This window comes from Castanea sativa, chromosome 1, assembly GCF_040712315.1.
Source record: "Castanea sativa cultivar Marrone di Chiusa Pesio chromosome 1, ASM4071231v1".
Taxonomy (NCBI): domain Eukaryota; kingdom Viridiplantae; phylum Streptophyta; class Magnoliopsida; order Fagales; family Fagaceae; genus Castanea; species Castanea sativa.
The window spans coordinates 50289891-50305215 of NC_134013.1; the positions used below are offsets into that span (position 1 = coordinate 50289891).

The window sequence follows — 15325 nt, forward strand, 5'->3', positions numbered from 1 at the left end:
AGCCATTTCCCATTTATAGGCTCTGTCAGGACTATCCATCTTCCTTTGTAAGGTAGTAATACCCACTATCATGGGCTTCCCTAATGATGTAGGGTCCTTTCCACTTTGGGGCAAATTTGGAGGGTCCTGGGAGGTTTCTTCTAACATGTTCTGTTATCCTCAGTACCAGCTACCCTTCAGTGAAGGCCCTTGGGTGTATTACCTGCACATACGCCCTAATCATCCTTTTCTAGTACCTCTGGCTTCTCCTCCTAGCCAATTCTCTTTCTTCCTCTACCCCTTCTAGATCTACTAGTCTCTTTTCATTGCTTGTGTCCTCGGTGTCCCTCTAGTTTTCTTCAAGTACTACTCTTGGTGTAGGGACAACTAACTCCACAGGACTGATGGCTTCTATCTCATAGACTAGGGAGAATGGTGAGAATCATGTGGCTGTCTTTACGGAGCTCCTGCATGCCTAGAGTACATCTGTCAAGTGGCCACTCCATTTGCCCCCATACTCATGCTTCATCTTTTTAAGGATCTTTAGTATCACCCTATTAGTGGCCTCAACCTAGCCATTTCCCTGTGGGTAGTATGGCATAGACCTTCCATGCTTGATGTAGTATGCCTCAGTCAGGCTTTTCATGTCTTTGTTTATGAACGGGGTCCCATTGTCATTGATCAGTCTCCTAAGGATCTTGAACCTTGTAATAATGTGCTCTTGAATGAAGTTTATTACGACTGCTCCAGTGGCTTTTTTCAAAGGGATAGCTTCTACCCATTTTGTAAAGTACGCGGTGGCTGCTAGGATCCATATGTAACCATTAGAAGGAGGGTTTAAAGGCCCTATGAGATCAAGCCCCCAAGTGTGGAAAGGCCATGGCGTTGTCATGTCTTGCAGTACATTTGGGTGAGTATGAATTGTTAGGATTTGTGCCCTTAAATCCTATTGTATGATGCTATGTATGATATTATGTATGACATTATGTATGACATGATGTATGACTTAATATTGTGATTGATAAAGTTATTTTATTATTATCTAAAATAATGGTAACATGAATATGGGACATTATCATATAGTCCATGAGATGCATTGTATGTGATTTATGTGAAAAGTCACAGAAGATGTAAATCACAAATTCTTTGTAAACTCAAAATTAATAGTTCGTAGTCGGTGATGAAATTGGGCATTTCATCTGCGAAGACTATAACGTGTCAACTAAGATGATTTGTCTTGATCATGGAAGTGGAAGCTTCTAGTTGATATGTTGATATGTTTTAAGAGTTAAAACATATTGAATAGGACCGCTGTGAGATTTATTATTCTCCTAAAGACTGTCAAATGAATAATAAATCTCACGACTTCTATTTGCATGAACTCATAATCCTGAGAGAATAATGGACCTGATCATGAAGTGTAGGTTGCTTTGATATATCAAGAGTGAGACCTGAAGTGAAGGTCAAAACCTCAGTATGTTGGGCAGCCACATTTAGTGTTGATGGAACATATATTCTTAAGATGGAATTCATAGTCTCTTGATGGAGATATAAAATATTCCCTTGAGATAAGTTTAATGGTTTCAGTTATTCAGAGAGTTAGGCCTAACCACTTTAGTAAGAAATTACTAAAGTATATATTTATGAAATTGGATTTCATAAATATATAATGAATAACTTTAAAGAATTAAACCGGGTACTCAAGGATAAGATGTAGTAATTTACAAAGTGGCAGTCTACGTTTATGACTTTATGTTACTACGAATATTTTATGAAGGGGTTACGTGTATAATAAAGTCTTGGGATATAATTTATTAATAAGGCCTAGAGTGCAATTATATTTATATAGTGGTATTAAATATAATTAATGGTAACTTTGGACTTGTCAAGAGTTGACGGAAAAGTCCAAGGCCCATTGGAGCTAGTGTCTTATTGGTCCCTTTTGGTCCCACTCCAAGCCACACACTAAAGCCCAATTGGAAAGGCCCAATAGGCCAGCCCAATTAGATAATCGGTTAGTTATAAAGGGAGAAACATATAGAATTTTTATTAGAAGTAAGAGAAAGAAAAAGTAAAATAAGAAACGGTGTGTGAGAGAGTGTGAGACACACTTTCATTCTCCCTTTGAAAAACTGATTGAGAGACCACACATCTTGGGCGTAAAGTGGAATTGGAGTGAAGATTAAAAGTATTCCCAAGTGCGTCTAATCTTTGTTTTGAATTTCTCCACACCAAGGTACGCTATCTTGTTCTCAAATTCTGAAATTTACATAGTGCACGTTATCAATCATGAATGAAATAGATCCTTGTTTGTTGCTTCCGCTATGTATTTTGTATGAGATACAAAACCAGAATTTTTCCTTCATGAATTGCATCTCCAAATATTTGGCAGGCATGACAAGTTTTGACTAGTTCCTTGGAGTCCCTTTTCATTGTTGGCCAATAGTACCCTAATAGTAGCAACTGTTTGTAAAGTCTTCTTTCTCTTGGGTGACTTCCACAATCACCGGAATGGACTTCTCTAACTACTTCTCTGGCTTCCTTTGGCCCTAGACATCTCAGGGGATCCCCGTTGTACCCCTTCTTGAATAAGATCCCATTTTGTAAGAAGTATCTAACCACAAGTTTCTTGAGCCGTTGGGCTAATGTCCTGTCAGTTGGTAAGATCCCTCGAGCCAAGTACAACATTAGTGGAGTTCTCCAATCTTTTGTGACAAATACAGCGTAGCTTTCTTCCTTGTCTATCGAAAGTTGACATTTTTGACATTTCTACTGTCTAGTTGTTGCCTTTTTGTTCATGCTTGGCTAGTAGTACCCCATGTGTTGCATTCTACTGTATAGGCTGATTTTTTTTGCAACCCCACAGGCTTGGCTATGCAGTTCTTCTAATCTTAGCCTCCTTTCCTTTTCATTGATACACTTGAATAAGATCCCTTCGGGAAGTCTTCTGTATAGCTCCCCTTCTATTAGAGTGTAGTCTTTTAGCTCTTTAATACTCCCCTCATGTCCTGACCCTCTTATTTTTGTTTTTACCTCACTCCTCCAATCCTGCTGCTCAGGTTCTTCCGAGAACATCTTCTCGAGGATCCTTATGACAGACTGCTCCTGTTTACCTACTCTTATTAGAGTGTCTTTTCCTTTGAACGACACTTGGGACCCAAGGGTGGCTAGTGCATCTGGGAATCTATTCTCACTCCTCTGGGTGTACTCTACGCTAAAGGTCTGGAATTCCTGCTCCAGCCTTTGTGCCTAAGTCCTGTAGGCTGCCAAACTTCATTCCCTTAATGCAAAATCGCCCTTCACTTGAGAGACTACAAGATTGGAGTCTCCCAAGACTCTTATGTGCTTTACTCCTATGGTGAGTGCTACGATCAGCCCAGTCAGGTATGCTTCATATTCAGCGGCGTTATTCGAGTAGGAGAACCCAAGCTTGAAGGATAGGGGTAGGGTGTCCCCATCTTCACAACTTTGTACAATTCCCAGTCCATTTGAGGTTGTCGTTGCTGACCCATCAAACCTCATTGTCCACTTCTTCCTAGGGAGCTCTATCACTGCCACCTCTCCGAAGATCTCCTCACTTAGTAAACATTCCTCATTCCTGGGGAACTAGGCTAGCAGGTCTGCTATGGCTCGGCTTTTGACAGCCCTGGGGGGTTCTAATGCTTGTGTCGTACTGAGAAAGCAAAACCAATCATTATGCTATCCTTCCCGTCAAGAGGGACTGATGAAGGAGTGCCTTTATAGGGTGAGACTTAGTTACCAAAAGGATCAGATGAGCCAGGAAATATCATTTCAGCCTTTGGGATGCGTAGATAACCACTAGGTTGGCCTCTTCTATTCTAGGGTACTTGGTCTCAGTGTCCTTAAGTGTCCTGCTCACATAATAAATGGGTTGCTCATTCCCATCACCATCTTCCTGTGTTAGTAGGGCTCCTATTGCTTGGGAGTTTGATACTAAATACAGCAACATGAGTCGCCCACGTACTGGTGCTTGGAGGATGGGAAGGTTTTTCATGATCTGTTGGATCCTCTAGAATGCTTCTTGTTGCTCAGCTCCCCAAATGAACTCAGTTTCCTTTTTCAACAGTTTGGATAAACCACTTGTGAACAAAGCTAATTTTGGCACAAACCTCCTGATGTAGGAGACCCTCCCTAAGAAGATTTTGATCTCCTTTACCATTGTAGGCCTCTTCATTGTGGCAATGACCATGGCTTTTATTGGATCCACACTTATGCCTATGTGTTGTACCAAGAACACAAGGAATTTCCCAGCAGACACCCCGAAGGTGCACTTCATGGGGTTCATGCGTAGTTTGTACTTCCTGCATCTTTTAAAAACTTGTTTAAGTACCTGGAGGTGTCCTATCCTGGTTTTTTTATTTCACCATAATATCGTCCACATAGTCTTCCATCTCCTTATGCATCATGTCATGGAAGATGGCCATCATGGTTCGCTAGTACGTGGCCCCTGCATTTTTTAGGCCAAAGGGCATTATAGGGTAATAGAAATTCTCAATTGGTGTCTTGAAGGCCGTCTTTTCTGCATCTTTGGCAGCCATGTGGATTTGGTTGTATCCACTATACTTGTCCATAAACGAAAACATAGAGCTCCCTGCTGCTGAATCCACAAGGAGATCAATATTAGGCAGAGGGAACTCATCTTTTGGGCATGCCTTGTTCAGGTTGCGAAAGTCCACACAACAACAGATTTGGCCATTCTTCTTTTTCACGGGTACTATGTTGGAAAGCCACTTAGGATGTTGGATGGGCTTAACAAATCCAGCTGCTAGCAGCTTCTTAACTTCTTGGGTTATCTGAGCTTCTACATCAGTGTGAAAGACCTTTGCTAGCTAGACCACTAGCTTAACTCCTGGATCCACATTGAGAGAATGGACCACTAATTATAGATCTAGACCAGACATCTCATCATAGGTCCATGCGAACACATCCATGTACTTTTGGAGTAGGGCTACTAAGTGCTTCTTTTCTTGTGTTGTTAGCTGACTGCTGATGAAAACAGGCTTTTGGGATCCTAGCTCGGCTCCCAAGTTTATTTCCATTAGCTCCTCTTCAAGCTGAATTTAGGCCTCTTGAACTAGTTCCTTGGGGATTTCTTCTTGGGCGATCATACAATCTAGTGGTCCGGGACCCTCTTACATAACGCATTCAAGCCCCGCGCATCTTCACAAACGATAAATTACACTTCCTCTATGTTCTCGTACTATGACGCATTCTCAAGATCTTGAGGAGCTAGGCTCCCTCTTTTGCCTTTTTCTCTCCAAGAGGTTTCTCAAGTCATGGGTGCTTCCTCCTTTCTCTTTTTCCAGGATAGGTGCTCCTGAGATTCCTGGCATGGGGCTCTCATCATCCAGCTCTAACTCGTCATAAAACATGGTTTCTACAAAGTTCGCCTCCCCTTAGCTAAAATGATTATGATTGGCAAGGATCCTTACTAGCTTCCCATTCAACCTCCCCTTAACACATTGGTGGTACGTGGAGGGAATAAGGTGGTGCTTGTGGAGCCATAGGCATCCCAATAGTACATGTTAAGAAACCTCTGAATTAATCATATGGAATGTTGTCAGGGCCACTATTGGTCCTACCCTCAGAGCCAGCTGCACATATCCTTCCGTTGACTCTACTGACCCTCCAAATCTTGTTATCTCTATAGGGGCCCCCAAGATCCTTCTACCAGTTAGGCCTACTACTTCCAGGGTACTCAGGGCAATGAGGTTGAGCGACGCCCCTGTGTTTACTAATGCTCTTCTAACTTGGACACCGTTTATAGTGGCCATTAGATAAAGGGGTATACGGTGGTCTGGATGCTTAACCTCTATGTCCTCATCAATGAAGGTTATTGCATTGGTTGTTTCCAAGTAAGCTCGACCGGCATGGGACTCTGCTGTGAAACATTTCATTCCTGAATCTGTTGCTATACTTATGAGAGACTCCGTGGCTACTCTTCTTGCTTCTGGTCCAAATCACAGTTGGTTGAATAATGATCTGAACTTGGGGTTCTTCTAGAAAGTCTTGACTGTGCTTAGGTGGAAGGATCCTTTAGGTTCTTCTGCTCCTGCCGGGTTCCCATGGATCACCACAGCCATCACCCCTTTCCTTTGTGGTTGGGTAGAGGGTTCTTTTGCACCTTTGGCTCCTTTTGAGTGAGTTCTAGGATTCTCTCTCTTAGCTTCTTGTGAAAAAGCCTACGGAGGGTCCAGCAGTCCTTGGTAGAGTGCTTGACATAATTATGAATTCTACAAAACAAGGAGTTCTTCCTCTCTTCTATGGTTGGTGGTCTGGACACGGTAAATGGCCTGACCACCCTATCTCCAATCCATTTATCTAGGACTTGGTTCAATTCTTTTGCTGTACATGGGATCATTGGTGGTTCCTTGAATATTTTTCCGTCAGGCTTCTTCCTTTTCTCTCCCACTGATGCTGTCATGGCTTGAGGTACTGGCACCTTTTTCATTCTCATAGTCTACGCTGTTCTTCTAGTTCTCTGTAGCAGGTCGGCGAACTGAGTTATGCATAGATTTTCGAGATTAAGCCTGTAATTAAAGAGCATGTTGGATATGCAGGTCTCCACGAGCTCTTTTTCTTCATGGTCTCTGTAGCAGTCTAGAGACACATCTTCAAATCTTTTGATGAACTGGACAGGGTCTTCTCCTGGCCTTTACCGCACCATTTGGAGGCTTTGGAAGGTGACCTTGTCCTCACTTGGGTAATACTTCACACAGAACCTCTCTATCATTTCGTCCCAGGTTCTAATGGACCCAGGCTTCAGCGTGGTGTACAACATATCTGCTTTGTCTACTAGGGACTTAGCAAACTCCCTCAAGCACAGCTCTCTATCTCCTGCGTAGGGTTCCATAGTGTGGATAAACCTGCTCACGTGCTCCATGACACTTCCATTCCTTCCATCAAAAGGATGGAACTTCGGGGGTTCATATCCTTTGGGATATGGCTTGCAAAGGAGCTCTAGCAAGAATGGGGGATCCCGAGAAAATTGTTTGGGAATTCTTAAGAGCTTTTCCCTTTCCTGCTCCAACAGGGCACTAACATATGCTAGCGTCAGGTACTGAGGGTTGGCTCCCCCTTCTACCGTTGACCCTCCTTCTTGTTGGGCTCTATCCTAGTTGACCATAGGGGGAACATTATCCTTGATTTCCTGTGTCCTGCCCTCTTTAAGAAGACAAATCTCTTGCTACAAATCCTTCAGCATTTCTGTCATTTGAGCCATGGGGTCTGGCTCTTGTCCTGCGTGCCTTTGTCCTGATACAACCTCTTGTTCTACCAAAGGCACCTCGTTCCTCTGTCTGGAGGCCACTTCGTTTTCTCCTACGGGTTCAGATGCCGCGGGTGGCACATTGGTACCTTTACTGTTCCTTGCTCTTGGAGCCATGCTTTGTGAAGGGACTACTTCTTCCCTCTTCTTTTCCCAGTCCCCAATGGAGTCGCCAAAATGTGAAGGTCAGTTTTCAGACAATATCTAGGCCCACGTTAAAACAAGGACCCCGAACCCTCTAGTTGTAGTTTGAAGGAACTGGGCTTGGTTCACTGCAGCTAAATGGTCTGTTTATAGACCAAGTGGTGCACAGGGCAAGACTCCTACAATAAGCATACACTAGCAAGTGAGAATATGTGTATCAATCAACAACAAAACAGCAAAGGAAGACAAATGTAATAAAGAAAACACAACAATAATTGTTTGGGATCCTCAAATCAATGGAAAATACTTCATTGGTTTTCTTAATTATGGATTACAATATGCTCACTAAGACGTAATACAAGATTCAAATAAGTTCAAAAATTACAAACTTAGATGACTATCTAAGTCTCTAAGACTTGCAAAGTTTGAATCCTTTTGAATCTAAGTATATACTGTAGTGGCTGTTTCTGGGATACCGGGAGATATTTCCCTGTTTTTAGTGAGTTTTACTGAGTTTTTTCTCAACGATTCTATATGATTTCCCTATTGCTGAATGCCCTTCAACGTTGGCTGCTTCTCCCTTTTATATTGTCACTTTAAGGTTCTGAAGTACCATTTGATTCTTCCCCTTACTCCCTGAGTACCAGAGCCCCCTATTTGTTCCAACCCTTCTAACGACTGATTCTTTCCTCATTTCCCATAATTCTCTTCTTTTGCTATTTTTCCTTCAAAAGTGTCTTGTTGACCTTCCGCTTTGATGTGCCTTTGGGGAAGCTGGCCTTTAGCTTTGCTCCCTCCAAGTTTTTTTTGTCTTCTCTTTTCAGGCTTAGGCCCCTTTTATCCACCCATCTTCTTTTGTTATTTTTCCCGGTAAGCGAAGTCCTTCTCTGCCAAATCGAAGGTTTCCCCAACTATTTCCTTTCGTGGGTATCTTTTCTGGGTTCCTCGAGGTACTGGCCTCTTGTTTCTGAGTCATTGCTCTCCAAGCCCCCTGGCTTTGTGCTGCATCACTAAGTGCTTCGAGAAAGACCCATCTCCCTTTCGTTCCTGGTGCCTTTTGATCCCCCTTTGAGCTATCTTAATCCCACCTTGGCCGTGCTGCACACCCAGAGGTCCCAGGTAGCCTCCAGTATCCTAGCCCACCCCCTTTCTTCTGGACTTTCTTTGGTTCCTCTGATTCTAGCGGGCTAACTTCTTTCCTTTCTCCTTTTGTTTTATGGACTCTAAACCTTGTCTCTTCACGGATCCAGGGCCTCAAATCCATCATCCTTACTTCTTTTGTAAGCCTAATCTTTACTCAATTTTTTACTTCCTATGGGTTGGCCCAATGTGCGATTTGTTTGGGCCTTTTATCATGATTTTTTTTTAGTCCTCAACAACAACCAAAATATTGTTGACCTATAGAATTATTAGAAGGTTGACCTACTTTTTCTTTAGGTTTCTCATTATTGTTCACCTTAGTGGGTTCATTCCTCCTAAAATTTCTACCTTCAGTATTGTTTTTACCTCTTGCCCTTCTGTTGTTTTTCCTAAGAAAGTTTCTAAAGTTCTTGGCAAGATAGGCAATCTTTGTAGCAGAGAGCTCATCATCAAATACACTCACATCAACATTATCAACGGACTTAAGAGCCATTTATTTGGATTTGCTAGTCTTAGGTAGGTCCAACTCATAGGACTGAAGAGATCCTACAAGTTCATCAACAGGGATGGAGTCCACATCCTTGCTTTTAGTGATGGCAGTTACTTTGGGTCTAAAATCCTCAGTTAAAAATCTAAGAATCTGCCTAACAATTTTAGGTTGATCATAGATTTCACCCAAATTATGAGCAGAATTAACAATATCATTAAGATTAGCATAGAATTCATCAAAAGTTTCATCATTAGACATCCTAATTCTTTCAAACCTAGTTGTTAATTGCTTCAGCTTGTTTATCTTAACTGCTTTTGTGCCTTCATGCACAGTTTGGAGAATATTCCATGCAATATGAGCAACCTCAACATTAGAGATTCTCTTGAAATCCTCCATAGAAACAACATTAAAAATAGCATTCATAGCTTTGCTATTAAAAGTGGTTGCTTCTATCTGACAAGTTTGCCACTCACTCACTAGAGTAGTGGGCTTCTCCCATCCATATTCAACAGAGTTCCAAATTTTCTCATCAATAGATTTTAGGAATGCTTTCATCCTTACTTTCCAATAAGCATAATTATTCTCATCAAACTGAGGTGGGATCACAAGAGAGTGACCGTGTTCCATGACAACAGGGGTCAAGGATCAACTCTTAGATCAAAGGATCTAAACACAAGAGCTAACTCGCTCTGATACCACTTGTTTTTAGACCCCTTAAACACAACCAGTTTAATTTAGTTATTTAGCCAAGTGATTAACTTAGGTAAATTATGCAAATCTAAGTTAACACATATCAATCATATCATTGTAAAGTGCAAAAAATAAAGAACACAACAATATGATAACCTAGGAAAACCAAACCGGTAAAAAACCTGGGGAGGATTTAACCTAGTATCCTCAAGGTAAAACTGAATCCACTATGAAAGAATTGAAGTTTACACAATAGCAACTTAGACCACTAACATCCTATTGCTACCTCGAGTAGGAAACTTGCTACCTCGAGTAGGAAACTTACTACCACGACCACATGATAGTTCCGAATCCACGAACTCCTTCTTTGTTAAATTCCCAGCAAGCACAAGCACTCACATTTGTATATCTTTAAGCTCTTGAATCTGCAATTGAATTGATCACCAAGCTCTTGACATCAACTTAGATCTTGATAACCCTAAGTGTATTTGAAGGTAAATACCTCTAAATCTCACAAAAGATTCACACACACAGCATAAAGAGCATCTCTAAAACGTGGCTAAGGTTTTCTCTTTTATACCTAGGGCAAAACATAAAACCCTACACGTATAACGTGCTTGGGCTGAGTTGGAAATTCTGCAAAAAAACAATTTGCACGAGCTTCGATCGTTCGAGTCTAATTTTCGATCCATCGAGCTTGGCAGATTTACACAGTAAATCCTGCAGAACACTCGATTCCAACTTTACAACTTAAACATACTTTGAGCAAGTCTAAAATAAGACTAAACGTTTTGATCATGGTTTGCCAACATTACAAATTGAAGTTTTAATACATTTAAACCTAAAGCCTTAGAACCCAATATATCCAAACACAACCCACATATTTTCAGAGTGTAATAGTGTTTTGGAGCTTAGGAAGTTTTGGGGATTTTCCAAAAGAAGCCGGTAAGGCTTGGTGGATGCAATCGGGTGTATTACGAGATCTGGAAAGCTAGACAAGACACGGTTCCAAGAAGCCTTGTTAGAGTCGGAGCTTGGAGGGCTTAGGTGCATTGGGTAGATTAGGCTTAGAGGGTCTCTTGCTATTCGTGTATCCCAACTTATTGTCTAGTGGATCGATTTACCGCTTGGAGGGCAGCGGGGAGGTTTTTCGTCTAGTTCTTCGGTTTCCTCTTCGAAAACATGTCTCGATGTTATTCTGTGTTTGCATCTTTCTTCCTTTACTCTTGTGCTTTACTTTTATTGTTTGTTGCTCATGTTTATGCACTAGAGTAGTATTGCTTCATTGCACACATTTACTCTTGTTTCCGCACTTTGATTAAGTAAGAGTAAAAGCAATCTAGCCACAATCTTTTAATTGGAGGTTTAAACAAACTCTTGTGTTTCACACAAATCCAAGCTTTCACGTAGAAAATCTTCAATTAGGATGGAGGCCAGGGCACCAACTATCAGTATACTCTAACTTTCTGATTACACTAACATATATCTCTAAAAAGATTCTTTTTTCAAAATTAGTAATGCCACAGATTCAATGTTTTTTTAGTAGATTTTTCCGCAACCTACTCCAATAGTATGTTGTTACTGATTTTTATACAAGCTTATTATTGAAACCACTTTCTTATTCCAACAATCGTCACCTTAACAAAGTCGTCGAAAAAATGTATAATTAGATTTTTATTGTTTTCTAAACATGCGGGGGTCACGACTCCCTGATGGGTACCTGTGGCTTCGTCAGCAGTGACTGTTTTCAAATCCATAATTATGGATATGGTGATATGTGCAGATTGGTGTTTTTTTTATTGTCACTTTCCCACTAGGTTTTGTTCAATTTAGCAATAAGTGACACAATAATCTACACATTTCCTTTGATTCAGAAATTTTGTATGCTGCACATGCTATTGATGATTCAGAGTCCCAAACTAGTAATACAAAGCACCATATAAAGGATTCATTAATTACAAAGTTGCTCAAGTTTTTGTACCATGTGTGAAAATTCATTACAGACCTCATTCCCATTTGCATCGAATCTTATCAGTGTGCCTAAAATCCCATTTCAGCACCAAACTTCCATCCATTCTCCTCAAAACAAAACTCTCCACCAGCACATAACAACCAAATCTTAGCCACCCATTCTCACTTCTAATTTGTTCTACCCTCTCAACTCTCACTTCCCTTTCTGCTCCATTGTTAACCCACCCACCTTCTTCTTGCACCCATTTCACATTCTCTACAACTGCTGAACTTAAACCTACACCTACCACTCCTCTCCTACCATTTTGGTTATCAACTTTAAACCAAATGAACCCATTATTGTGAATATTTCTATCATCTTTCACAGCTTCCTTACCAGAAACTAAACTCATTTCTCTTTGTACATCAGCATTCACAATGACAACATCATTATCTCCATCAACAACATTCCCACATGAATATATTTCTTCCCACTTTTGCTCAAGAGTCATGGAGTAGAACATGGACTTCTTCATTTGGTGTTTTAGTCTGCCTTTCTCTCTGACAAATATAAACGGACAATACCATTTCCCCACAATAACAGAAGCAGAGCGCTTTCTAAAGATGGGGAAATTGAAGTCCGGGTAAAGTGCTCGGATTGAAGTGTCAAGGCCTAGAGCTTCATTTAGATGAATTCGATATAAACTCGAGCTGCGAACTTTCCATCCTTTTCTTCTTAGGACTTTTGGAGGAATGCCATCAGGAGCTATAGACTTGGCAAAGAAACCACCACTTTGGTGGCTGTGAATCTTAACTTGTTGATATAGGTCTTTGAGGTTAAAAGGTTTTGGTTTTCTGTCACTCAAGATTTCGCTAAAGCAACATGCCATGACGTCTCCCTCTCGTGAACATTTGTATGCTTTTCTGCAAGGTTGGACATATTAATTGCTACACACATATATTACACACATTATTACATTAAAAGAATTGGCATTTAACTGTGTATGCGTATAACATAGCGTGTGTAACAAATACTACCCATTATTCATTATGTGTTGAAGTCCATAAATCATGTGATCTCGTTTTTCACAAATAAACCAACAAGGGACTTACCCGGTTACCCCTCCAAGGATTATCACCAATTTACATTCACATACGCTATATTGATATATAATATGTAATTTCCTTATATATTATTTTACCAAATATGAAACTTTTTAATATATCAAACTGCAACAATTATATCATTTCCTTCTATATATATACTATATTATTTTACTAAATGGGAAACTTTCTGACACCCTTATGTGTGTCTATGAAGTTAAAAAAACCGATCCTTGTAAAATAATACAAAAAAACTAAGCAGTACTAAAGCTAAACTTGAACTTGAGTTCAAAGCTGAAGGCTAATTTTCATTTGAGCTTTAATATTTAGCTTATAAAAATAGAGAATCTATAAGTACAGAGAGCATACCCTTTGTACTTTCCTTTTGCTCTGATAACGTAGTATCGGTTAGAAGACAGAGGTTTATCAAGAACTGGGATAAACAAAACCTTAGTGGCTGTTGCTTCTCCATACTCAGTTGAATAAACAATGGTCAAGATCCTATCTTGAGGGAATGGTAGCTTCTTAACTTTCTTACGCTTGCATAAACCCCAGCAAAATGTATCCTGTGCTTCTGCCTCTTCATCTGTAATTACAAGATAACCTGAATATGGAGCATCAGGTGGCTGTATCGAAAGGGTGCTTGGAGATTTTCGGTACATTGATAGAGGCCTTGTCACATACATCTCTCTCTCTCTCTCTCTCTCTCTCTCTCTCAAATCACAATTAAACTAAAAAAGTTAGGACCCCTTCGGAGGTGTGGGATTTTCTGGGGACTTATCTTGTTGTTTACTTATGAATTAAGAATTGAGAGTGGGGTATCTTACGTAATGATTTTATGTGGATGGATGATATTTCAATTATTTCATGATTTTTAGGTTTTCATACTTTTGAGATCAGAACCAAAAGAATCAGCCAATTGAAAACTCCAGTTGGAATTTCAGTAAAAGCAATGTTATAGACGACTCTTTTCTCTAAACTTATTAAAGGAGATGTGATTAAAGGTACATTATTATGGTATGAACCCATAACTGATACTATTTTTATATTATCAATTAGGAAAAATATTGTCAGTAGACATATCGAAGTGGGTTTGGATTTATTTTATTATAACTTACTAGCTTTTATTTGTTTTTATGCAACTTTTTTAAAGTTTCATTTTCTATAAGTATGATTATAAATTTTTTTTCAGCAAATCAATAAATAAGGAAAAGTTAATAAAAGAGCAAACTATTAGTAAAGGAAAAGAAAGCAGATAAGATAAACTGCTTACTTTATTGTCCACTTTTTCGCGTACCATATACCAACTTTAGGTTCATTGTCCGGTGCTATAATGCATCTTCAGCTTGGTTCAAGAAACTTCATGCAATTGGCTGCGAAAGTTTATTCCGATATGCTTTTGCATCATTGGACATTAGAACAAGAAATGAAAGAAGTAATATATATATATATATATATGATTTTGCTAATGTGTGCCTTAGGCACACAATAATTAATTATTTTTGAAAATATTTTTTAAAAAATTAAAAAAATATTGACAACTTTTTGAAAAATATTAACCGGACCCATATATATATATATATATATATACCCTTTTCCTATCTGTGAGGAGAATCTGAAAATTCCCCTGCCAAAAACTAATGCTGGAGGTGACAAACTATTGTGGAAGCACTCAAAGAGTGGGGACTTTGAGGTCAAAACAGCCTACAGGCTTCTCCTTAAGGACTGCTTGGCTTCTTCTACTGATTGTCATTGGGTGAATCTGGTTGAATGTATAATTTGGGCATTGATTTGGAAGATAAAGCTTCCATAGAAAATTTGTACCTTTGTTTGGAAATTATTGCATGATTGTCTTCCAACTCTGCAGCTTTTAAAAACCGGGGGTATTTCTGATGATGGGCAATGTCCAATGAACAATTGTGAGGAGGAATCATCCACTCATTTGTTTTTGTTGTGCCATTTTGCTAGAGCTTGTTGGCATGGTTCATCTCTGGCTGTTCATACCTCTGATTTTAGTGACACATCAGTGCAGCAATGGTTAATTAATCTGATTAATACTCTTACCTGGAATGAAGAAGGCTCTTTTGAATATATGCAGTACATCTTTACCACATTGTGGACCATTCCATTTGGTTTTATAGGAACATGGTGGTACATGAAGGTAAAAAGCCCAGCCCCATGGAAGTAATCCTAACAGCCCAGACTTTGTCTTGCAGGTACAAAGAGGTCTTCTCCAGCCAACCTAGTCCACTTATCAGAAGTAGCAGGCCAAGCAATGAACCCAGCAATGTCACTGGACAGTGGCAGCTCCTGATTAAAGTTCTGGGATGCACGGACGCGGCACCGGAGGTGCCGCACCCGCGTCCGACGCGGCGGGACTCGCCGACGCGCGAGGGACGCCGCTGCTCGCGCGTCGGTGCGGCGTCCGGCCGCGTCGGCCACGTGGCATCTTATTTTTCCCGCCGACTCGCACGGACGCGGCGCCGACTCGCGCCGATTCGGTCCGATTCGGCCAGAATCGGGCTGTTTCGGCCGTATCG

General features: G+C 40.4%; 1 protein-coding gene across 1 annotated transcript; it reads right to left on the minus strand.

Annotated features, from left to right (window-relative positions):
- Positions 1–11571: 11571 nt before the first annotated feature.
- Positions 11572–14019, minus strand: LOC142621911 (uncharacterized). The gene is made up of 2 exons (XM_075795286.1): positions 13155–14019; positions 11572–12605 (listed from the first exon to the last, which is right to left on the minus strand). The coding sequence occupies exons 1-2, from the start codon at positions 13469–13471 to the stop codon at positions 11738–11740; spliced, it is 1185 nt and encodes a 394-aa protein (XP_075651401.1). The 5' UTR covers positions 13472–14019; the 3' UTR covers positions 11572–11737.
- Positions 14020–15325: the final 1306 nt, after the last annotated feature.

Coding starts and splice junctions, on each gene's coding strand:
- LOC142621911 (XM_075795286.1), bottom strand. CDS start 13,471: ATGTATGTGACAAGGCCTCTATCAATGTACCGAAAATCTCCAAGCACC. Junction 12,606..13,154: donor GCAAAAGGAAAGTACAAAGG/GTATGCTCTCTG, acceptor CCAACCTTGCAG/AAAAGCATACAAATGTTCAC.